The sequence below is a fragment of the Engystomops pustulosus genome, chromosome 3 (genome assembly GCF_040894005.1).
Source record: "Engystomops pustulosus chromosome 3, aEngPut4.maternal, whole genome shotgun sequence".
Classification (NCBI taxonomy): domain Eukaryota; kingdom Metazoa; phylum Chordata; class Amphibia; order Anura; family Leptodactylidae; genus Engystomops; species Engystomops pustulosus.
The window spans coordinates 173259234-173285892 of record NC_092413.1 but is presented as its reverse complement, the minus strand read 5'-3'; the positions used below and the strand labels follow the sequence as shown (position 1 = coordinate 173285892).

The 26659-nt window shown below is 43.2% G+C and overlaps 1 protein-coding gene and 1 long non-coding RNA gene across 3 annotated transcripts in view; one reads left to right on the top strand and one right to left on the bottom strand.

The window, feature by feature from the left end:
* RHBDD1 (rhomboid domain containing 1) overlaps positions 1–24960 on the top strand; it is a 42570-nt gene extending 17610 nt beyond the window's left edge. For both annotated transcript variants that reach the window (XM_072143047.1, XM_072143048.1), the window contains exons 4-7: positions 7077–7162; positions 11160–11213; positions 14290–14418; positions 24736–24960. In XM_072143047.1, the coding sequence (XP_071999148.1) occupies positions 7077–7162; positions 11160–11213; positions 14290–14418; positions 24736–24800 (334 nt within the window). In that variant the 3' untranslated portion in view covers positions 24801–24960. The remainder of the gene's footprint in view (positions 1–7076; positions 7163–11159; positions 11214–14289; positions 14419–24735) is intronic.
* On the bottom strand, positions 7812–14351 carry LOC140122312 (uncharacterized). Its single transcript, XR_011854308.1, has 2 exons — positions 14080–14351; positions 7812–8185 (listed from the first exon to the last, which is right to left on the bottom strand). It is a non-coding gene; the product is annotated as an uncharacterized lncRNA (long non-coding RNA).
* Positions 24961–26659: the final 1699 nt, after the last annotated feature.

The following is a 26659-nucleotide window of genomic DNA, read 5'->3' as shown; positions in this document are numbered from 1 at the left end:
GGCTGGGTTTATCAGGCTGATAAGTCCTAAAGGTTCCTTAACTTTCTTTACTCTGATGTAAATATTAAAGAAATTCTTACACCCCTCTCTTGAAGGCATTTTATAGCTTCCTGCATAGAACTCCTATTAAACTAAATCTGTATGCAGTGAGCCCATGAGCTCCCCTAGTGGTGACTGCAAGTAGCCAACATTTTGTCTTTTTAAGTAATGTATTAGTAAATACTAAGGAACGCAAAGACTAAATAATCAGTATCATTTTGCAAAACATCCAAATATAATTAATCAATGAGAACTGTGATAGATCATGTGTAACATGTAAGTAATGAGAATTCTTATACATGTGAACTATGAATGGAGGAAGGTAATTTTCCCACTCCTATGTGGATGGCTGACTCATTTTGTCTGGGCGAGCAGCATTACACATTTACATGTGTGAATACAGTAAAACCATCAATCTCACTCTGTGCTGAGGGTTAAAGAACAAACATTGCCACAGGCGGCAGCATTGAAGATGTACATTTTTTCCAGAGTAATGTCATACTGTGTCTGCACCAGAGATGGGAAGAAAATATTTGTCATCCTGCCATAACCTTTCTAGTTATATAAGCTTTAGATCTACAACTTACCTAGAAGTATGTGGTTATGCATGCACCATAATTTTTAGAGTTTCTAGTCAGGTGCCTTATCTCCCTGTATAAGAAGCACGACTATTTATTAAGAGTATTGTTTAACCCCTTAGTAACTGGCTTTAAGGTGGTCACTTAGGGGCCTTATACCAGGTTGCTGTGCTGTATGGCTGTTGTGTTTCTTTGGCACGGCCGTTGCTCTATATTGTTTGTGAAATGTATTGTGCTTGACAGAGGAGACATTGGGGCTCATTTACTAAGGGTCGCGCTGCTCACTTTCGCCGGACTGTGCGCCTTTTTCAGGGATTACACGCTCGCACAGGTATTTAAGAAGTGTCTGCGCTGGGATTCTGGCGCATGCAATCTTTCTTTTTTGGCGCAGCTGCGCTGATTTCCATGTGACACAATTTAGGTGGGGTGCTGTCGGACGATCCGACTGATTCGGACTGAGCACGGGATTTAACATTCAGATTGTGTCGCAAGACAATGCACTTACATACACCACTTAAAAGATGGTGAACTCTGTCGGACCTGAGCGGGCAAGCGACACATGCAGGATATCGGCGCCTGATCTTAGTGAATTGTGGCAGAGTGCATTCTCGTCTGACAATGCACTTAGGGGGAACTCCAGCGGCTGGGTAAGTAAATGTGCCCCATTATCTGAATAGAGTTAGTACAATGTATGCAGTGTTAAGGAGTTATGTACACTGCTAAACTTACCATATAAGAGTACAAACATAAAAGTTTCTTTTCAGTCTATCCATTTCATAATTTGCCAGATCAAGGGTGTATAGAAAGAAAAATCATCAGTGTACAATGTTGTTTTATGTTACATTTTTTGGGAGAAACACATTTTCCACTACACGTGATAGAAAAAAGGAGAACTTTCTTTCATCTTTTACTGAAGAACAATGCTGCTTTACCTGGACAGAAACCGGAATGTTGTGAGTCATCCTTATAGACCCATCTCTATGGGGGAGATTTATCAGTGCTTCTACACCAATTTTGCGATTCTTTTTGCGCCTATGCCGCCTCCGGTCCATGTGGATGTGGTGGGGTGAGGCCCCCATTGGAGTGAGCAGGCACGAGGCGTTCCTTAGTACTTTCTAAAAGCCTGCATATACGCTTTTTTCAGGATTTTACGCACAACTATCCAGATCGGACCTGGCATAGTTTTGCTCAGACGCACAGCAGCCCAACTGATACATGAAAATGCCTATGCCTATTGAGGTATCCACTGGGACAGGGGGAGTCATGGTCTTTATGTTCTTCTGAATTAACTGTTGGAGCTCTCTCCTCCACCTACTTTTTCATGGCATGCTGGATGATACTGTGTATAGCATAGGTACACTTGAGATTCAGGGCACCTATAACCTGACACATTTTCTGACACCTACATCTTTTTTGCACATGGAAAAAATATTGCTCTACATTACAACCATGTGACTTTCTCTGAAGAGAAATTTTGTTCTATGTAATACTGTATACGTTTAATGCTTGGAGTCCTCTCCCTAGGGCAGTGTTCCATCCTTAAAGGACACCTGTCATCAGGTCTGTGTCACTATTTCTGTCACTACTACCTGTTGGAGCAGCTCACAAGGATCCATCCCAGCCTTTATCTAGTTATTTCATACATTAATCATTATAAAATCATCTTTTCTTTATCATATAAATGAGGCTGGTCACATGGTCAGAGGCAGTGATGTCACCCCTGTTACCCTCCCCTCTCCTCCCCCTGCTCATGTCTGTGTGTAATGTATAGTAAAGCATGGCTAGTGTGTGCTGCATCCTCCTAATATACAGGTGAGAGACACAGACATCAGTTACACATGAATCTGACATGTTCTGCTGTAACATGGCTGCATCCTGGAGCTGCTGTATCTGTCCTATATACACACACACAGGCTGCAGGGGGCGTGGCCACCAGCACCAGGAAGCACATCATTATACAGCCTTACATCATTATACAGGCTGTCAGTCATGCACTGGGGGTGTGGCTGTGCCTCCCACTCATGAATAGAGTGGACAGCTTGAATATGCTAATGCTTCATTGGACATTTCACAGGTCATTTGCATACAGCTTTAGGACCTCATTGCTTAGGCTTACAGGCATGTAGAGGGACAATGAAGGGATAGAGGCAATGCTCTCTAATGGCAGTTTATGAAAATATATTTAGTTTAGGGGGGTTATTTTGCATGACGGGTTCTCTTTAAAAGGCAGCCATAAAACAATTGTCGTTCCTGACTGGACACGTGTGAATAATGCAAAAAGATTGACTACTGTTACTTATCTCCCCGGACATCTGCTAGCACCCCATGCGCATTAAATGCTTTGTTGATATAAATGGAAGACTAGGTTCACATCATGTTTTTGTCCTCCGTTATAAGGATGCATCAAGTGGATTCCTGATGTGTCGTTACCATGGAAGGCGAACACATCCCATTGTTTGCACATAGAGTTAGGGTTGTCGGGTAGAGCAGGAACCACGTCATCAGGGAAATATCATGAACTGTCCATTTATGGTGTTTCTACATTTCCCAGGACTTCCCCTGACAAAAGATCTCTTAATTATTTAACGTTATTACATTAAATATCTTTTTGCCCAGCAGGGATCTGAACTCACAACCTTCACTCTCTACCTGTCTTAAAGATACAGTGCCTTTATCCTCTATATACTATGGACTTACTGGGAGGATCACTAGAGCTTCCACAGTGTGACCCTGTGACACAAGCTCAGTGCACTGGGGATCTCTCTATATCACAACATTATCCTTCTTTTAACATAATAAATACAGTTAAATTGAATTAATCCAAATGTATAAGACACAAAAAAAAAAATTATACATTTTATTTTAACACATTACCAGGAAAATCATTAAAAAACAAAAGTGCTCGTTGCTAAACGCTGGTTGATCATCACTGATTGCCTGCATTTAATTGGGCTGAGCCTCGCCCCCACACATTTGCATTGTGTTTATGAACGCCCCATGAGACCGCACATTTAACGGTGAATTCAGATAATACTTTTTTAAAGTATCGCATCCGTATCGAGTATCATGATACTTCTCAGGATATCTTATCACACTCAAAATTCTGGTATCGGTGCAACCCTACATACAGTGAGATACGAAAAAGCAGGAGGAGGATTGAGCATTCAGTGATTGGCTTCTGCCGATCTTCAGGATGTTACCCTGAAACCCCCCCCCCCCAGTGATGTCACTGTCCTTATAACGAACGTGCGCTAAGTAGAGGCCGGGGGACAATTGTAACATTGTGCATCCTCTGTTCAGCGTATGCGTTGCTCAGCAGGAGATGCAGTATGGAAAATCGTAGCTTGCTATGTCTCGCCAGCCTGTGTTTTTCACAGTATACAACATATTATATGCAATAGAGGACAAAGAGCATGCGACCGTCAGCCAGTAAATATCTATGTATATGCACATACGCCTTCCTGGTGTATACACTGGGAGTGCAAAAAAAGGCTTCACAAAGGTTGTGTAAATGAGGATCAGTATGAGATGCATGTTATCCTTTTGCGTGTTCTTTTTGTAATTATGACCCAGATCATTCCTCTAATTAGATCTTTGCCTTTCTTGTACTGGTATAGTTATGGTTACTGCTCATTTACGTTTATGATGACACCCGGAGCACATTTATATTTTATTCACATCTGCCTTGTAAGGAGATGCTGTTGTACTGATGGAGAACATCTTGTTTGGCCATCAAAGCAACAGTAGTACAATTGTCAAAATCATAAAGTTTTACTGTTCTGCACATCGTTAAACATTATGGAGCTTTATTAGCCTCCAAACTTTCACTTATCTGAATCTTCTGTGTCCTTCAGACTAGAGCTAAACTTTCCACTGTCCATGAGAATAAAACCTAGGTAGCACCCTCATGATGATTCACTGTGACTGCCATTACTATTGATCATAGTTGTATCTAATATGTATACACATGCAGGGATTATGAGTAAATGCATAGGAAAAAAGACTACAGAAAACTCATTTTCAAGAAGTTGAGTTAGGTCAAAGGGAATCTATATTAAATAAGACCTATCAGGTCAATTTGTGACACTAAACCAACTACATGTCCTTATGGACCTGTGGTTTAGGGTCCCAAATCGACCTTTCTTAAGTCTTTACCTACCTTAAAAAAAGATAATGCCCTGGCACAGGCACAGGAACAGTGGTGGCTATAGAGAAAATCCCAACTGTGCTGGAATTAGTAGAGCGTGGGGGTGATTGGTCCTCCATAAGTCTCATGGTAATAATTATATGGATACAATTTCAATTCATTTTCTTTAAGACCACTTTAATTTGTGGTTGAACATTTGAGAGCAGCACTTAAAAAATATATCTGAGCAGCTGCCGTGCCGTTACATTTCTTCTTTTTTGTTGTACTTGCCTGTTCTTTTTAGATTGATAGTAGAAAGGCCACTGCATGTAATGATGTCAACAAGCTGACACTATGATGGAGGCTTCACCGCCAAGCTCAGTGTCATGAGACCCCTCTTATCTGCACCATTGTCTAGTAGTGTCTATACATAAGAATACAGGCAGAGTGCCACAGGGAATATGTACTGTGAACTTTTTATGGAGCTTTCCCAATGGGAATGTACCAGCTCCCACCATACAAGTAGAACAAGCATTGTATAGGCCACTTTATAAGCTTTCTAGAAATACATTTACTATATCCCAGAAACCTGTCATTTTAGAAGATTCCGTAGCAGATTATAAAATGAGTGGTTTGGATGGAAACCCAGGGCCTATTGCTTCTAGGGAGCCCATGGCACAAACACTTTCTTTATTCTCTTGCTCGCTCTTGCCGGATGCATGTCAGAAACATCTCCAGAATCGGACCGTTTCTAACGTTTGAAACCTCTAAAATGCTAATTGTTGCACTTATTCACTCTCGACTAGACTACTGTAACTCCCTACTAATCGGTCTTCCACTCGCTAAACTCTCTCCTCTTCAATCTATTCTTAATGCAGCAGCCAGGCTCGTCTCTCAGACCAAACGCTACACGGATGCCTCCAGTTTGTGCCAATCACTGCACTGGCTGCCTGTCTCCTTCCGTATTCACTTTAAAATAATAACCCTCATCCACAAAGCTCTAAATAATGCTGCACCTCCCTATCTCTCTTCTCTCATCTCAGTCTACCATCCTTCCCATGCTCTTCAATCTGCCAGTGATATTAGATTAATCTCTACCTTAATTTGAACCTCTCATGTACATCTCCAGGACTTCTCCCGAGTTGCTCTAATTCTCTGGAATGCCCTTCCCCGGACTCTCAGACTAATACCCACCCTCCAAAGCTTCAAACGTGCTCTTAAAACCCATCTCTTTAAGCAAGCCTATCACACTCGCTAACTGCATGAAACGTCAACTCTCCCTTTACTAATCCATCCTATGTCCTATCTCCCATCTGTTATCCGGCAAACAGCTGATATATACCAAGCTCCAGGCTTCTCTGCAGTCTTTTTCATCTAGGACCTTGTATAAATAAGATGGCGGCTGATGGCTGGTTCAAGCAGCAGAATCTTTTATACTGTTCCCTTATAAAGAATGGCTGGACCATTATACAACCTCTTGTGTCATCCCCTCATCCTCATAGTCTGTAAGCTCTTGTGAGCAGGGCCCTCACTCCTATTGTTCCATATGACTGTAATGTAATATAGTTGTATTTGTCCCCTATGATTTGTAAAGCGCTACGGAATTTGATGGTGCTATATAAATAAACATTATTATTATTATTATTATTTATTGGGTTTTAAAAAAGGATCACATGGAGAAAGCTCTAGGACCTACATGCTTTTGCAAGCTTAATTGTGCCTCCAGCTCCCTGATTGTTAAGGGACTTGCTTTTTCTTCAACTGAGCCAACTTGGCTCTGCTAGATCGTTTCTTAGAGAGACTTTGAATGTGTGACTCGCTGAAGACAACTCCTGAGGAATGAACGACTTGATTTTTCTTCAAAGAGTCATAATCTCTCTCAACTTACTTAATCCTCCTTCCTAAGGAATTCTCTTTAGGAAGCCAGTATCAGAAAACTGAAAATGTGGCTGAGCTGGAAGAACATGAATATCCTGGAATTTGCTAAAAAAAAGACAATGATCACACTCAAATAGGGCCAAATGTGGAACACAGCATTGGAAGAACAATATGGGGATAGTTGTATAGCTATATAATAGCAGTTTTTAAAGATATGTTTACTTAGTGTGGGTAAGTTTAATTGACAGGTCACCCATGAGGGGGTTGTATGCAAATGAGCTTCTAGTTGCACTGTTGTTTTTTTCCTCTGTAAGCCTTCTGTCTATGGAAACATAAATCATTGTGTAAAAGAGTTTTGCGTACCCTTTCAGACATTGAAGTATGAAGACTTACTGTGGTCACTCTTAAGTTTACCATTGTCAATCATTCAATAAATGCATCATTTATTCTTCTAGCACATCCTTTGTTGGACATCTCTCTGGGATACTGGTTGGCTTGTTGTATACGCATGGACCTCTGAGGACAATTCTAAGAACTGCAGGTAAAAATCTTTGTTCTTGTGAATGCAATAGTCTTTTATAAAGATGTGAGCTTAATGATGTAGTTGTCATTCATCACAAGCCATTTGTAGGTAAAATGAATATTTCACTTTTGAGGTTATGATTACGGAGTTTACCTTGTGGGCACACAAAGTGATTGGCATGATGAATCAATAATAAAAAGGACAATAAAGCTGAACATGGCTTAGAGAACATAATGGTTTAAGTGGAAATAAATTACAGTGTCTACAGTCACTGAATACAGCGGTAAGAATCTCTTTTATTCAGCCCGTGATGAGAGACATATGGCTGGCAGGTCCTTGTCATCCTATTGTGAAACATTAAACAAACTATAGTGCAAAAAGTCAGGAGGGAGGAGACACGTGTACTGCACATAGAGGAAAACATTTCACTGCTTTATCTACATGCTTACATTGTCTGCCAAATTGGAAGAAGTTTGCAGTCTGTGTAGAACAGGGGTGGTCCAGGGATCACATTGTCAGTTTGTGCCATTATTAAATGTGAAGGGGGTTCCCAGATTAATACAGAATAGAATAACACTTTATGTATCCCCTTGGGAAATTGTTTTGTGCATCATTAATCCAGGCAAGGCATGACCAGTGTTTTACATAATAAACAACACAAATAATATTACACTTACTACCTTAATTTTTGGGGGGTGGGGAGGGGGATTGAGGGTGTGACTTAGTCCTTCGCTTTAACCGCCGTATGGTCAAATATTTCTATTGCCTTTGGGATGAAGGTGTTGTGGAACCCCGTGGTAGGGCAACACACCTGGTGGTAGTGATGTCTTGTGTCGCTCTGTGTCGTGTAGTGGGTGGCTGCCACTTTTCACAATGGCATCAAATTTCCTAAGACATCTGGTTTTCCACACTTCCTCTAGCGGATGCAGCGACTCCCCGTGGGCTCTTCGGATGACCATGTTGATCTGGTTCTTTTCTTGACTGTTTAAGCCTCCTTCCCAATAGACAACGGTGTAGAACAATACGTTCGCCATCTTCGTTCTGCAAAATATTTTAAAATAAAATATATCATTATTATTTATAGAGAAAAATTTAGGCACCATGATGTTGTACATTCAATGAGGTCTTCACATACTTTCTAAGTAATTACCAAAGACACAAAATTATACTGAATTGGTATAAGTGGAAGGAGGACCAGGAACGCTCGCAATCTAGAAAAATTTTGTGTTTCCTCGAAAAAAAGGTTTTATCAAGATTTTTCAGCCTTTTCAGAGAAGGGTTTAAATATCAGCCCTACTCCATAGAAAAGCCCTTTTTACAGGGGACACACTTCTGAAAGAAGTTCCGAAAGCATTTTAAAGAGGAGAATCTCCCAATAAATCTCACACAAGGATTGTGTCTCTAGGTGTTATAGATGTGGAGTTATTAACTTTTAAAGATACCGTCGCCAGCTCAATTTTCATTTGCAGCTGTCACTCCCGACTGTAACTTTGGCTATAAATAAATCTGTGTGTGGCATGTAGGAAGACAATGGGGCACATTTACTTACCCGGTCCAGAGGATTTCCCAAAAATGCATTGTCCGACGTCAATACACTGTGCCGCGATTCAATAAGATCGTGCGCCCGATTTCTTGAATGTGACGCTTCCCTGAGCAGGTCCTTCTTCTTCCGGGTGTATGTAAGTGCTTGGCTTGCGACACAATTTTAAAGTTAAATCCTGCGGGTTTGTCCGAATCAGTCAGATCGTCTGACAGCACTCCCCCCGATTTGTGTCTCATAAAAGCCGTCAAAATCCGATTGTGTACGCCAAAATCCCCTTCTAAATGCCTATCCCAGCGGCGCAAATCCGAAAACGCCGGAATATCCGACTAACGTGCGGTCCACGGGACCCTTAGTAAATAAGCCCCAATGTTATTGTTATATGAAATGATAATATCTTATGATATTAAGGGGACATTCTTTTTTGTAAAGTGAGATTTATCGGTGCTTTTACGCCTGTTTCTGGAGTAAAAGCAGTGAATTAATTTGGATTTTTTTTTCTTGGTAAAAAAATTTTAATTCCCTAGAAATAAGCCCTAACATTTTTTTCAGAGCAAAATAGATTATATGTAAGACCCTGTTCTATTTTTGGGGAAACACAGTATATGAGTGTTCACTAGAGATGAGCGAGTATACTCATCCGAGCTTGATGCTCGGTCGAGTATTAGCATATTCGGACCGGCTCTTTGCTCGTTAACAAAAGAACATTGAAGAACAGTGAAGAACAACAAATTACAGATGTTTACAGATGTTTTTCTTGTAAGAACACATTGAAAGAACACTATTCTTCACATTACAGGTGTTCGCGCGTGTTTTCCGATAAGTTAGGAGATGTGCGCAAACATCTGCAGTGTGAAGAATAGTGTTCTTTCATTGTGTTCTGCACTTAAATGGTCCTGTGTTCACTGTTTTTATACTATTCTTTACACTGCAGATGTTCGCGCACATCTCCTAACTTATCGGAAGACACGTGAACACCTGCAATGTGAAGAATAGTGTTCTTTCAATGTGTTCTTACAAGGAAAACATCTGTAAACATCTGTAATTTATGGTTCATCACTGTTCTTTTAATGTTTTCTTTCAGTGAACAAAATGCTTGGGTCTCCCATTGACTTTAATGGGGTTCGTTATTCGATACGAGCACTCGAGCGGGAAAAGTTTGCATTGTATAACAAACACCCGAGCATTTTAGTGCTCACTCATCTCTAGTGTTCACTCTTAGGCCCGTTCTACACTTGCGAGTGCATGCTGCCGGGATCTCCCGGCCCGAACGCTGCAAACCGGGACTGAACTCATGTCAGTTCAGTCGCGGTTTGCAGCATTGGGGCCGGGAGATCGCATCACACTCGCAAGTGTAGAATGGGCCTTACACTATAATATCCATAAAACAGGGTTCCAAAATATGCCTGCACAAAACAGCAAAAAAAATAAATTGTTGCTGTTATGAAAATTTAAAATACAGCCATGAGAATAACACGTGTAACACATGCCTGCCATCAGAAATGTGTATATTTCCCCATTATGTATAATATAAGATATAGAGATACTAAGCTTTTCTAATGAACGCACTTCCCAGTCTAAATTCCAGAAAATTGTGTTGATTGAATTCTACTTAGGCCACAGGGTAAATGTGTGGCTACACAACGCTTAAAGGACAGTATAAGCCAATTGCCCAGGGCTAGAAAAACCTGAACAACTTGAAATGTAGGGTCTTGATACATTAGCAAAATTATGTCAATTGAGTAACGGGTGATTCGAGCAAGTTGTGCTTCAGCATTGTTTTGGGAATGGGTCACAGCAATTTATATTAATTGCTAAAAACTATCCCCTTGAAAGGAACCTGTTACCAGAGACCTCATTTTCACTAAAGTCAGGTTGTAGAAGCCCATCCCACCTGCATTGGAAATCTGCCTTTCTGCCTTCTTTAAGCATTTTCATTCCTGGCAGAATCCTGTGATGAGTCATGGGGGTTGGCTTTGATTTGGCTGCATTTAAAAAACATGTGACTTGCCTGTGCTGCTCACTCCTCAGCGTTAGCCCCCACCTCTGTACTCCTTCACAGGACCACAGCTCAAGGTGTGGTGAGTTGACATTAGTGGGGGAGGGAGGAGCTGTACAAGAGCACTAAGGTTGGATCTGAGAGCTGAGGAGTCTGCCGCACAGACAAATCCATATTGTTTTTTGAAATGCATCAAAACCAAAGCCCAACCCCTGGGACTACACAGAAGATTCTGTCAGGAAGCCAGGTAAGTTAGCATAAAGGCAAGTTTTCAATTCAGGTGTGATAGGCTTCTACAACCTGTCTTTAGTGAAAATGAGGTGCCTGGTGACAGGTTCCCTTTAATCATTAGGATAAATGAAAATGTGAATTGTGTGTATCCATTATTTACCTTATAAATCTTCAGTCGGTCAGCAGCATGCACGAGTGTTTTAAACAGTAACGATCAGTTTTTATTATTTTATTCTATTTTTTAGTGTCCCTTTTCTCCAATGAACGCCCAGCAAGACAACAGAGATTCACCTATTCTGGTAAGAAGTTTTAATCACAAATGATATTATTCATGAGTAAATTATATACAAAGTGACCATTTAAACAGAATGGAGGTCATTTACTAAGGGCCCGATTCGCGTTTTCCCGACGTGTTACCCGAATATTTCCGATTTGCGCTGATTTTCCCTGTATTTCCAAGGGTTTTTGGCGCACACAATCGGATTGTGGCGCATCGGCGCCGGCATGCAGACAATGGAAATCGGGGGGCGTGGCCGAACGAAAACCCGACGGATTCGGAAAAAACGCTGCATTTTTTTTAAAAAAAAAGTGTCGCTTGGCACGAGCTTACCTTCATTCAGCCCGGCTCGGTGTACTCCAGTGCGTTCCGATGCTCTTCAGCGCAGCAGCGACATCTGGTGGACGTCGGAGGAACTGCCTTAGTGAATCGCCTTAAGACCCGAATCCACCACAGAGAATACGCCGTTGGATCGTGAATGGGACGGGTAAGTAAATCTGCCCCATGGTGTTGTTAGAGAATGAGCTATTGTTTAAAATACATATTGATCTATCGGTACATTTTATTTTACATTTCTATGTCTCTTTCTTTGGAAACTTAAAGGGTATTAAGTCTGGGTATTCATATTCTGTTTCATTAATCTGCTATATGTAAACATTTCTTCAACAGATGTTATTAAAAATAAATGTACCTGGGTGAAGATAATTTCTCATAAATGTAGTGATATAGTCCCTTAGAAACAAGATAGCTTCCTCGAATACAGCCACTTCCGCTGGAGGAATTGCAGGAAGAAACAAAAGGTTTTTGTAAATGTTTTGTACATTTGTAAATGTCCTGGATTTACTGTATGTCCTGCAGACGTCCTGTGGTAATGAACGCTGAATCCAGATGGTCAGGTAGGGCTCAATAGCGCATGTCTGGCCACGGCTGCCAAAATGTGAGGTGGTCGTATCCGAGGAAGCTATCTCATTTCTAAGGGACAACATTGTTACATTTATGAGAAATTATCTTCACACAAGAACATTTTTTTAATAACATCCAATTGAAGAAATGTTTACATATGGCAAATGCATTAAATGCATTTTTTCTGTAGAGATCACTTGTCTGCAGTTGTTTTGTTTTCATCACAGAAAGTAGTACATTCAGGTCCAGTACACACCTGCGTTTGGATTTCCTTTAATTTCTACAGTGATACAACCGAACATTAAAATGTAAATCAATGGACATTAATGGAGGGTTTTACGCAGGTATAAACTGGACCTAAATTTAACAAATTTAAATTTACCATTGGTGATGTACGTCTTTCGCTTCCTTGGTTCGTGTGGTTTATATGGCTGCCGTAAATCATCTGCATACTGTTAACACCACTTTGTTAAGATCGCATCCCCTACACAGGCGGTCCCCGATACGACCATAAATCTTCAGACTATGATCGTATTCTTCTCATTAATAGCTTTTCTTGTCTGCACACTGCAGTTCTCTCTGCCTCCTGCGCCTCCCTTCCTGCATTACAAGACCAGCTCAGACACGGGCACTTTCTACCAGTAAGCAGTTTGCAGAGACTTACTCCACCAGCTATAGACAGATAAAGTCTTTATCTTAAGGGAGGCATATAGCAGGGCTCTGTGTGTGTTATAGGTGAGTTAGCAGAGCGGAGAGTGTCATCGGGGGTCATTTATCTTAGAATTTTCTCCTTTTTTTCTCTTATTTTTGTGCCTTTTTGGCACATTTTATATATGTGTGCCTAAATTTGAAACATTTCCACTCTCGCAAAGTTAGCCACGCAAGAATTTTTCAGTGTTGCGCCTGATAGGTCTTTAAAATCCAGATGTGAACGTAAGAAAAAGTCACAATTTTGGCACAATTCATGGTTAAAATGTTGCAAATAAACTCCAGTCCTGGCCAGGCGTAGGAAAAACTTTAGAAGAAGTTACAGAAGATTTTCAGACTATTTTGCAACTTTTTAATTAAAAAAAACGCATAGACTTAGCTGCCTGTAGATCAACCTCTAAGATAAATCATATAAGTTCAAACCCGGAAAATACAAGCAAAGGCACGTACAAATATCCTGACTAAAGATAAATGACCCCCTTTGTGTTATATCCATCTCGTGGATCTCATCATCTCTCTTTTTCTAATAGGCTGGTCAGAAGCTCAATGACAGTGTATATAAACCTGTACCCTGATAATCTAAGCACATTGTCAGCACACAGCATCTCACAGCACTATAGGGATCATGAAGTGTCAGCTTAGAGAATCCCCATCCACACTCTGGAATCTTACACTGACAATTACTGTGTGATAGGAGCTAAAATAGTAGTCAAAACTGAGTACAAATGTAAAGTAAGGGGGTAAAAAAATGTCTTTATTATGTAAACATCACTAGGGGATTAAAATTTGAGAACTTCCTTCGTTCATGGGGAAACCCCTTTAATGACACCCAACTTACAGACGGACCTCTCTGCCCACTGTGACCTTCACTTCAGGACTGATGACAGGTCAGTTTCTTTAAGTGATGAGACTGAGAAACCAGGTGTTAGGTTTGTTTTTTTAGTGGACAAGGAGACAAAAGCATCACAGAGACACAATGGAGAGAAAACACAACGGATGCCCGATGGACATGCAGCACACGTGCCAATGTGAATCCACCCTTATTCCCAGGCTGCATTGATCAGCTGTAAGGTGTCTGTAATTAACTTTTTTTGATAATGCTGGTTCCCATGACAAAAAAAAAATTTGTCCAGAGCTACAATTATAAAATATACCGCTTCCGACTTACATACAAATTCACTAAATTAATGATAAAAAGTCTACAATGAAAAAATAAAACATTTCTAAGAATAGAAATCTGTGAATTATCAAAACAAATATTTTATTAATACACTCACCTGCATACTTTGCCCATATCTGTACATCGTAATGGTTGGCGAAAATTGTGACTTGTAAATATTCAAATCACACTGGGTTTTATCTGTCTTGTTCTCCTTGTTATTACTGCTGTACGCCTGGAAGGCTCTAAGTGTTGTGTGTTATGCAGGTTATTGTACATGCTTAAAAAATAACATGAAAAAGCTAAACACTGAACACTGTTCACATAGGGAATGCCAGGTATCCAGGGGAGCAGTTCCAAGAAACCAGTGTTCCGGGGGCCTATGACATGTACACTGGAGGGCTTAATGAAGAAGAACAGCTGCAACGAGCCATAAGGGAGAGTCTGAATGATCCAGGTATGGATTTTATGACTGGAGGATTTAAATTAGTCGGGAAAATACATGTTAAATAGTAAATGTGCCTGGGGATCAGGGGGCAGGAACTTGTATGTGGCAAATATCAGAGTTAAAAAGATAAAGTGGAAAAAAGCGGACCTGTAGTTTCAGTTCAGGTTTGACCGTGCTACCTGGACGTATGGATGGATTGGTGATTGAACAGCCAATCTTGTAAATTGTCTCACATTGTTACTAGCCATGGCCAGTGGAAGCTTATTGTGGCCATGACTAGTAGCGTAGGGCTGTGTACACCTCTTTGTCCATTTGTAGACATTGTTTGACCTAAATGAACAATTGTGATATAATTATAGGATACGTCAGTAAATATTACACAGCGCAGTTCTCACAACCGCGAAAATAATGTGAGCTCTTATTAGATTATTTTAGGACAAAATCAGACGAGCGCTGTGCTGAGCAATTGTTGTTATTGGCCAGGGCTCCATCGTGATTTAATACTCTCCCAAATGATAGCATGCGTTTTCACAGCCGCTGACCCTGCCACACTGACTAATATGGGATTTTTTTTTTTCATTGCACTGAATTTTGGCAACTCTTGTAACTTAAGAAAATAAAGGCTGTTTCTATGAATGCATGTTTTGTCTTAATTCCAATAACAACATTTTTCCACATCCAAGTCGTGAAATGTTTGGGGGCCGCGTTAAATGAATCTCTTTTTACCTTCATTAACACCCAGGAGAAATATTTTAATTCCTGGAAATATCAAACATGCCATTTATTAGTGTGTGTTTTCATAACTGTGTTGCTGTCCTCCTCTTGTTTTCCTTGTAGTGCAGTCTCCCACTTAACGGATTTTGTAGTATTAAACATGAATCTGCTTTTTATTGGGAGCAGACCTCGGCATTAGAGTGGGGTCTGTAATGAGCGCAGAGTGATTTCGGGGAAAAGAAGAGCGATTATCCACTCCAAACACTTAGACCATAAGAAATGCCAATATTCAGATAGGAAGGTACTATTATAGGTTAATCCCACCACTTCATTCACAACACTGATATGTAGCCCATTAAAGAGGAGCTTTATGTATTTCACATTAAATTCATTTTAGAGTATGTTATCTTAAAACTCTACGTTATGCTGTTCCTCTGTTATTACTTATGGAAATTTATAAATATGTTCAAAATTTCTTTTTCAAATTTCTTTTCAGTAGGGCTTCACTACAATGTCTGACCCCACTGACTGAGGCCACATGCACACAAATGTTTGTATTTGGCGTGCCGCAAGCAGGGGACTGTGATCTCTCTGCTTTTGGCCTGTCTGACATCAGTGGGTAAGCGGTGTTCATCCTGTCAACGTCCATAGGAAATGACTACCTGAGCAGCAGACAGGAAAAATACTTGTCCTCTCTTTTTTGGTGTGGGCAGTCATCATGTTCACAGCTCTGGGGTGCACGGTGCCTGCACTCGCCAGGAAGGTGCCCAGGTTACAAAGCACACCACCATGAGACCTCCATAGAAGGAGAGTGACATACATCACTCACCATGGCAATTGTATAGTAACACCTAGTGTTTTACCAACTTTAAAAGTTATGTTTTTAAAAAGGTAACTGTATGTGCGTGATGATGTCAGGGCGCACACCGGCCTGTGTCCTGCAGAGCGGTGCACACAGACGTGCTGTGCTGCACTGCACTGTCAATTGAGGTGCTTTTAGGGTGCCCATGTAATTGCATTTGGCAAGTCTGTACTGACAGCAGTTTGCTAATATTGCCAAGCGCCACAGCCGTCTGCTCCATTAGTCTGACAGAGCGGCAAGGTGTCCTACTCGTTTTCGCGATCTCTGGGGGTCTCCGCACTGAGACCCCCATTGATCACCAAGTTAGGCCCTATCCCATGGAAATTGCTGGTAGTATAGTCTTGCCAAATGCTATTACATCGAACCCTTAAAGGCACCTTAATTGACAGGCAGAGCGGTGCAGCACAGCACCCCTGTGTGCACCGTTATGGAGGACACAGGCCGGTGTACGCGCTGACATCATCATCTGTGTCGCTACAGACAACGCCGCTGCCAGTGGCTGCTGGAGAAGAGGGCAAGGAGCTGCAGGGGAGCGTTGGGGATGGAGGCAACTACAAACTTTACTATTTCTTGGGGTGTCATGGCAGGGGGGAGGCTGTGTGTATACTGGGGGGAGGGTTTGCATACTGTGGGAGGCTGTGTGTATACAGGGGGGAGGCTGTGTGTATACTGGGGGGAGGGTTTCCATACTGTGGGAGGCTGTCTGTTTACAGGGGGGGTGCTGTGTGTATACTGGGGGGAGGCTGTGTGTATACATGTGGGAGGCTGTGTGTATACAGGGGGGAGGCTGCGTGTATACTGGGAGGAGGGTTTGCATACTGTGGGAGACTGTGTGTATACAGGGGGGATGCTGTGTGTATACTGGGGGGAGGCTGTGTGTATACAGGGGGGATGCTGTGTGTATACTGGGGGGAGGCCGTCTGTTTACAGGGGGGAGGCTGTGTGTATACTGGGGGGAGGGTTTGCATACTGTGGGAGGCTGTGTGTATACAGGGGGGAGGCTGTGTGTATACTGGGGGGAGGGTTTCCATACTGTGGGAGGCTGTCTGTTTACAGGGGGGGTGCTGTGTGTATACTGGGGGGAGGCTGTGTGTATACATGTGGGAGGCTGTGTGTATACAGGGGGGAGGCTGCGTGTATACTGGGAGGAGGGTTTGCATACTGTGGGAGGCTGTGTGTATACAGGGGGGAGGCTGTGTGTATACTGGGGGGAGGGTTTGCATACTGTGGGAGGCTGTGTGTATACAGGGGGAGGCTGTGTGTATACTGGGAGGAGGGTTTGCATACTGTGGGAGGCTGTGTGTATACAGGGGGGAGGCTGTGTGTATACTGGGGGGAGGGTTTGCATACTGTGGGAGGCTGTGTGTATACAGGGGGAGGCTGTGTGTATACTGGGAGGAGGGTTTGCATACTGTGGGAGGCTGTGTGTATACAGGGGGGAGGCTGTGTGTATACTGGGGGGAGGGTTTGCATACTGTGGGAGGCTGTCTGTATACAGGGGGGATGCTGTGTGTATACTGGGGGGAGGCTGTGTGTATACTGGGGGAGGCTGTGTGTATACATGGGGGAGGCTGTATGTATACAAGGGGGAGGCTGTGTGTATACAGGGGGGATGCTGTGTGTATACTGGGGGGAGGCTGTGTGTATACAGGGGGGATGCTGTGTGTATACTGGGGGGAGGCTGTCTGTTTACAGGGGGGAGGCTGTGTATATACTGGGGGGAGGGTTTGCATACTGTGGGAGGCTGTGTGTATACAGGGGGGAGGCTGTGTGTATACTGGGGGGAGGGTTTCCATACTGTGGGAGGCTGTCTGTTTACAGGGGGGGTGCTGTGTGTATACTGGGGGGAGGCTGTGTGTATACATGTGGGAGGCTGTGTGTATACAGGGGGGAGGCTGCGTGTATACTGGGAGGAGGGTTTGCATACTGTGGGAGGCTGTGTGTATACAGGGGGGAGGCTGTGTGTATACTGGGGGGAGGGTTTGCATACTGTGGGAGGCTGTGTGTATACAGGGGGAGGCTGTGTGTATACTGGGAGGAGGGTTTGCATACTGTGGGAGGCTGTGTGTATACTGGGGGGAGGCTGTGTGTATACATGTGGGAGGCTGTGTGTATACAGGGGGGAGGCTGCGTGTATACTGGGAGGAGGGTTTGCATACTGTGGGAGGCTGTGTGTATACAGGGGGAGGCTGTGTGTATACTGGGAGGAGGGTTTGCATACTGTGGGAGGCTGTGTGTATACAGGGGGAGGCTGTGTGTATACTGGGAGGAGGGTTTGCATACTGTGGGAGGCTGTGTGTATACAGGGGGGAGGCTGTGTGTATACTGGGGGGAGGGTTTGCATACTGTGGGAGGCTGTGTGTATACAGGGGGAGGCTGCGTGTATACTGGGAGGAGGGTTTGCATACTGTGGGAGGCTGTGTGTATACAGGGGGGAGGCTGTGTGTATACTGGGGGGAGGGTTTGCATACTGTGGGAGGCTGTGTGTATACAGGGGGAGGCTGTGTGTATACTGGGAGGAGGGTTTGCATACTGTGGGAGGCTGTGTGTATACAGGGGGGAGGCTGTGTGTATACTGGGAGGAGGGTTTGCATACTGTGGGAGGCTGTGTGTATACAGGGGGAGGCTGTGTGTATACTGGGAGGAGGGTTTGCATACTGTGGGAGGCTGTGTGTATACAGGGGGGAGGCTGTGTGTATACTGGGAGGAGGGTTTGCATACTGTGGGAGGCTGTGTGTATACAGGGGGAGGCTGTGTATATACTGGGAGGAGGGTTTGCATACTGTGGGAGGCTGTGTGTATACAGGGGGGAGGCTGTGTGTATACTGGGGGAGGGTTTGCATACTGTGGGAGGCTGTCTGTATACAGGGGGGATGCTGTGTGTATACTGGGGGGAGGCTGTGTGTATACTGGGGGAGGCTGTGTGTATACTGGGAGGAGGGTTTGCATACTGTGGGAGGCTGTGTGTATACAGGGGGAGGCTGTGTATATACTGGGAGGAGGGTTTGCATACTGTGGGAGGCTGTGTGTATACAGGGGGGAGGCTGTGTGTATACTGGGGGGAGGGTTTGCATACTGTGGGAGGCTGTCTGTATACAGGGGGGATGCTGTGTGTATACTGGGGGGAGGCTGTGTGTATACTGGGGGAGGCTGTGTGTATACATGGGGGAGGCTGTATGTATACAAGGGGGAGGCTGTGTGTATACAGGGGGGATGCTGTGTGTATACTGGGGGGAGGCTGTGTGTATACAGGGGGGATGCTGTGTGTATACTGGGGGGAGGCTGTGTGTATACTGGGGGAGGCTGTGTGTATACTGGGGGAGGCTGTGTGCTCCTGGGCGTGGCTCTATACACGGTCTATGCGGGATCAGTATATAGGGGCTGAATTTTAATTAAACAGGGTGGCCTTATTTGGGGTACTTTATATATTGTAATTTTAGAGTATGTATATGGGGGCTGTTATAATTAAATTAGGGTAACTATAGATATATAAAACAGATATGTATATAAATTAGCAGGGGGCTGTAGTTCAGGGGGTTTGGCATGTATAATAAATTTTGGGTGCTGTAGATACTATAATTTATTCGGGGCACTATATAAATGATGCTTTATGTGTGGAATAGTGTGTTCAGTCGGGGGGGGGGGCAGCATTTTCTATTTTCACCTCAGGCAGCAAGAAGTCAAGAATCGTCCCTGGTACTAATGCAGCAAGTTCAGTATCTTATGATTCAGTGCAGTTGCTTTTGACAGTGGTACTATCATAAGGTCCTGGCAGGGCTATTGCTAATGGACAGAAAGAGATCACATGACCGTCCTTCTAGAGTCATTTTATGTGCAGGAATGTCCGGCTGATGAGGTTAAGACCGGAGGCTTCACTTTACATATCAAGAAAGTGGAGTAGAACTTTAAATTAATGCATATTTGTAAATTAACTATTATCCTGTCCTCCTCACTCATACATACACACATTACAAAAAACATGAGGGATAGTGGCCGATCCCTTTAAGGTATCCTTGTTACTATTGCACGGCGTACTTAAATTGCTGAATGCAGTGTATGAAAAAGATTTGCCCAGAAATGATGTAATAAAATCAAAGACACAACATCCAAGCAATGCTCCTTCCTTTCCAATGTAGTCTATAAATGCTGCCCGCCGGGCACAACGCTTATTGGCCACTTGATTTTAAAGTAAATCTGCCTGGGTGCTCTGCCAACATCCCAGATGGAAAGCTTTATCAGCGTGTCAAGAGGCACAGCTTGTAACGTATGAATATCATTTATGTCTTCTGTGCCAAGACACAAACAAGACTTTCTCCTATAAGGGACATTACCAGATTCTATGGAAATCCTTCTAGACACACGGTGACTGCACATGCCTGCAGGATATTGCCCCCCAAATATTAATTGTGGCACATCTGCAGAATTGTGCCCCATCAGCAATGTGTCTGCCAAACTCTGCTGGCACATCGCTGTAGGTAACAGCGGCTTACTATGAACATTGTCACAGATGGAACCTTAGTGTCGCCCGGGTGATATATGTCTATATAATATCAATATGTAGCAGAACATGATGTGGACATCCTATCGATTTTTTAAACCGGCAACCAAGAGAGAAAAATCGAGAATTTCCTTATGGAGTTAGGCCCAACAATTACTTCTAAAAAACAAAGTTTTCATTTATATAGTAGACCGCTCCTGAATTTCTTTGCCCAAAGTTACAGATGCACATTACTCTCCATCCCTTCCCTGTCCTCATGTCTATAATCAGTGCCGGGAGGGAACAGGAGCAGCCAGACCTTGTCACCCTGTACTGACTGCATCAGGTGTGCTTGTACCGATCACCGTATCGCCGGCCCATGGGGGACATGTATACCTCCCTCAACGGTCGTGTGAATGTAGATAAAGCCTGTCTAGTCTTGCCTTAGGTCACTTCTGATAAATCTGCCCCATGGTGTGTACATCACCTTCGTCTGTGCTCCTCTTAGGCGCCTTGGCAATTGTTCTGTCTGGATACACATAGATTTTATACTGATCTCTTATGCACACAGACTGGATATCAGTAAAATATAAATAATATATATATATATTCGGTCTTTTCATTTATTTAAGAAGTTATTCAACAAAAAGCATTTACAGGTCCTCTTCCAGACTGAAATATGACACCATAAAATGTGGAAAATTCTTCTAATTGTGTGTATTGTATGTAGGTAGGTGCACTGCAGTATTTGCTTTCTTATGTAAGTGTTATATATTTAGATGGTAACTTGTACCGCAAAGGGTTAATTAGAGAATGTGGGGGGGGGGGGATCCCAAGAGCTTTCCCTCCCAGTGTTTGAACCCTGATGTGACACAGAAACTGCTGGATGTTGCAGAGTAAATCCCTGATTTCGAAACCCGCCAGACAATAAACAACTCCATAACATTCGCTGCAGCCGCTGCTGTAGGGCCCATCTGTTTCAAAATAAGCCTAATTCTGCTTACTATGTGGAAAGCTTTGCTGACTGGCATTTGTCCTAGTTCTGGTGCCCGCCTGAAGTGCAAGCAACTCTGGCGCCACCTGCTGGACTCTGCCCTGCAGTACCAGCTAATTACAGTTTAGTTAAAGCTGTTCTGCTACTTTAGTCTAAGTGGCTCATTAATAAAGTGCTTCCTCTGGCTGACCTGCATTAAGCCAAATCCAAGTACTTAACAGGAGTTTCTAGATAAACGGCCTGAAAATTGCTGACTCAGCATTAGCCTGCAGATGGCCTTCCACCCTTTCCTCATTTAGGTAGCAGTGTACCCAGCATAGAGGGTGCATCAAACAGATGGGCCAAGCTACAGAAGTGCAGGGGCGGACAACTTTTGACCTAACTGCTACTAAATACTGCCTTCAACATTGAAGATAATTTTAGGTCAGGTTTACACAGGTCAGACTCGCACAGTGCACACATATTTCTTTGCCAACTATGATAGGGAGCAAACAAAGAAGAGGATTGCAAGTTAAATGGAACAGGTCACCAGATCTCTCCCCCCACTCCCTATTAAACTACTAGCCGCCTCATATAGGATATGGCATGTGCTTCCTATTATTTCCCTTTTTTATGTGAAATCTCTCCTGTTTGCCTTATCAAAGATAAGAATCTCATCTTTCAGATCAAATCAGGCTTGTGGTTCTGTGAGCTACAGACATCAGAGATACAGAGAGTTAAAGGAAATCTACTACTTGGTAGACAGTATTTTAAACCACACATACCTTAAAGGGGTTTTCCCATGAAAGAAAGTTCTCAAATTTGAATACTTAAGTGATGTTTACACACTAAAGAGAATTTGGACAACTTTACAATTTTGTGTTTTATTGCTGTTTTAGCTCCTATCACTCAGTGATGGTGAGTGTAGGATTCCAGGGTGTGGGCCGGGACTCTCTAAGCAGACACATTATAATCCCAGTAGTTCTGTGAGGTGACAATGTGGTTAGATTATCAGGGTCCAGGGTTTATATACACTCTTATTTAGTTCCTGAACATTGTACCAGTATCTGACACATAGAAATAGAGATAACATAAGATCATATTTTATTGATCCCCTACGGAGAAATTATTTTGTACATAGTGTCCCGGCAATTAATATATACAATTAGAAATAAATTTTAACGTTACAGTTACATACAAACACTACGAGAGGCGCGTCTTTATTGTGTGTTGCTCGTTCCTTGGTTATATTTCTTAGTTGTATACAAACATACACATACGATACAGCACAATACAGTTGACACAACCACATTACATTGTATATCGGGGGAAAGATTACATACGAAATACAATACAGTGACAATAATGGTGTTGGTGAAATTATCTTGTAGTTAGCTTTTTGGACATTTCCCCTAGCAACACTTCCACTAGCACTTAAGCTGCCTGGTGCTGGCTACCGCTGAAGCCTTGGTACTGGTTCCTCCTGACTAGCAGTAAGGTACCGAATGCAATCACTTACATTTCAGGTGCTCCAATGACGCTGTCCGGTGCTTTTGGCTGCCAGGATCCGGTTCCGGCGCTGTTGCACTCAGTCCTGCGCCTTGGAGCACTGCTGCCAATGATTCGCTTGTTGCTGATGGAGGGGATGCCACAGTGAAGGTGGGGGGTCTACTGAGAGGCTGCAGCTCATACACACATTGCCTGCAAAGAACATGGCCACTGGTGCCACTGAGCCCAGACCGACAGGGATGCTGGTGGACCATGTGGGGCTGTTCACCATCGAGGGTGCCTAGACCTTCGGGTGCACTCTCCTCAGCCCTAGGCAGCCGCTGCAATATGGAGAGGAGGCCGCATCCGGGGTGGTTGGTGACCATGGCGTCTGCTGGCATGGGGCGATGGGGTGCAGATCCTGGTGCCATGCGGCCTCAGGTCAGGTGGCGGTGGTGCGGGTGTAGGGTCAGGTGGCAGCGGTGGTGGCCTCGGGTAAGTCGGTGGTGGTGCGGGTCCTGGGTCAGGCAATGGCGGTGCAGGCTTTGGTTTAGGCGGCAACGGGCCTCCGGTCAGGCAGCAGTGCGAGCCTCGGGTCAGGCGGTGGCGCTACCGGCCTCGGGTCAGGCAGCGGCGGTGCAGGCTTTGGTGGCCAAGTGCCTTGGTCCCGGCAGTGGCGCAGACTGGCTCTGTTAGAGGTCCGGCGATGATGCAGGCCCTGGTGCCAGGCTGCGGTGAGTTACAGGCCTCGGACCTATGCGATGGTGCGGGCCTAGGTGATCCAGGCACGCTCCTTTCACCGATGTGCTGGCTCCGTGTCCGTAGATGAGAACAGCCAAGAAGGTACAGGGGGAAATAGGGGGAAAAAAGGCAAAAAAACAGGAGCAGTGGTACTGGCAGCTGCCTGCTACTGCGCCATCTTGGAATTTTCACACTGTAAGTCCAGATGAGACAGATCAGAGATGATGAGATTTATGAGATGCCTATAATACACAATGATACTCCCCAGCTCTGATAACTGACCCATTACACACACATTGTGCACTGCTATATGCATCTCTCCCCTGCTATATAGATCTTATCTGTCAGTAGCTTGTAAATTTAGGCTCCTCACATGCTGCTTGCTGGCAGGAACGGTGATGTGAGCGTCTCTGTATCTGTGTGAGCTCCTCTTGGAATGCCGGGGCGGGAGATCCTGCAGGGAGCAGACAGGAGAAGAATCTGCCATGCCCGACCCTAGTCAGAAGAAGATTGGGAATTGGATCCAGGGGCAATCAAAATTGTGTCAGACTGGAATTATATCTGTGAAATGTACGGTATTTTTGTTAATAACATTGAATTAGAGAATGTGTTATTTTGTTATGCTGATAACTTTTAAGAATCCTGTCTTCATGGGAGTTACCCTTTAAGATTGCTTTAAATATGCTGAGACACCATCTTATCTTGTGTAGGCAGAGTGATTTGGTCCAAAAATTATGCTAATGAGTCACAGAGGGATCTCCGCAGTCTCCTATTGCATTAGATAACATGTCTCGCACTCCCATTCCGCTTTTCCAATTCTTGTGCATGCGCACTTGGCATCGCTAGAGGTGTTGCTGACACAAAGCAGCCGGCTGCGTGCTACAGATACCAACTGCGCATGTGCAAGAGTCACAGAGGGCTCTGTAAAGTCACCGTTTTTGGGGAAGGGGAATGGGAAAGCGGGATATGTTATCTAATGCACGCTGGAGGTGTGCATAAATAGGTTAGGAGGAGAGCGTTGGGCACCCAGTGTGATGTGCTCAGTAACATTTGCTTTCCATTTTATTTCAGGCCATAGAGGGCCCCGGGAACCGTCCTTAGAAGAAATCCGAAGACGGAGATTAAACAGGTTCTAATACTGATTGTTAAGAAATGAACCTAAATGATGTCCACTTACCTGCTGATGGAATAAACCTGCCATATCCTACCATCAACAGACTTTGTGTCCCATAACACCAGTTAAAGTATTTTTTACCTTGTGAAATAAAACCAAATGCACTTAGTGGTGATCCCTGAGCAGTTTGTATGCACTGCCATGTCTGCAATTCTGCCTTTATGGACTTTGCATTCATTTTTGTAAAAATTGTCCTTATTAGTTAACCAAATACTCTTTGGGCATTTCCTGGCCATCACCAATCGGCCACTTTCCATAATGATGACCTGCCTCGGTCAGTCCATCTCCACTACAACATCTCTACTGACATACAAAATCAGCCACGTCCAATACTTTTGGCCCTCCAATGCCACCCACATAGAGGAACACGCATTAAAGATGATGTTCTCCTCTTCCCCTATTTGGAAGAATAGGACAGAATTACTGATGGTAGACCAGTTACACCTACATGTGCGTCTCATCTCCTGTAGTCAGGAACTGTCTTTGTTATATTCTTGAATCCTCTCAATTTGCTAAAAATAGCTTTTAAAAAATATTCAAATAAGCCTTTGTGGCTCTGAGGGTGTAATCGGAACCCCTCTGGGCTCTGCCGTGTCTTTATTTATTCACCCCTCGGCTCCCCGTCTTGTCTCGCCCATACGCCAGGCAGAGAACTGCTGACATTACCCAGTTTTCTGCAAATCCTGCACATGTGCCATAGTATCTTCCTTGCACAGGCGGCTGTGGGTCAATTTATGTTGCAGATTTTTTTTTTTTTTTTGTGAGTGCTTGAATAGATATTATTAATCTCCCTTTCTTTTCTGGTTTTGTTACATGTTGTAGATTTTCTGATATTTTTGATAATTTATATAGGAAAAAAATCTGAAGTGTATCCATCCCAAGAAACAAAACAAAATACAAACAAAAGACCTTGTCTGAAGCCCTAACAAGCTGCACTAAGACTGCCCCAGAACCTGGATTAATCATCAATGGCCATCCCTTTACCGAGCATAGGAGAAACACCTAGCCAAAGCATACATGCTATTGATGACCTTTCCAGCCACTGCCTTACACCCAAATATATATATATATATATATATATATATATATATATATATATATATACAGGCAGTCCCCGGGTTACGTACAAGATAGGTTCTTTAGGTTTGTTCTTGAGTTGAATTTGTATGTAAGTCGGAACTGTATATTTTATCATTGTAACTCCGCCCAAAATATTTTGTCTCTGTGACAATTGGATTTTAAAACATGTGGGTTATCATAAGAACCAGGATTAATAATAAAGCTTAACTGCAGACACCTTTGATACCTGTTATAGCTGTTTATTGTAGCCTGGGGCTAAAGTACAGTAAATTACCAACCTCCAGAGGTCCGTTTGTAACTATGGGTCGTATGTAAGTCGGGTGTTCTTAAGTAGGGGACCGCCTGTATATATATATATATATATATATATATATATATATGTATATAATAGAAATTACAACTTTTCTTGAGATACTGTTCATATCTGATTTTTAGAAATAATTTGTTCTTTGTTACATAGAGACCCGGAAAAGATTGTTTACTATAGTGTTGACGTTTCAATTTTTTATGTGTAGAAAAAAAGTTACAGCTTCAAATATTTTCTGTACCAATTCTTTACAGTTTTATTTTGTTTCAGTCAACAGACACCGGATGCCTCCATTTAGTTTTGTTGCTCTTGCTATAGATCTTGAAAACCAGAATTGATTAAGTTGATAAATTGTATTTTTTTGTTTTTTAGAGAAGACAAAATCTTTATTTTCCTGAAACTAGAATTTTACTCTTTTTTGCAGGTTTTTATTC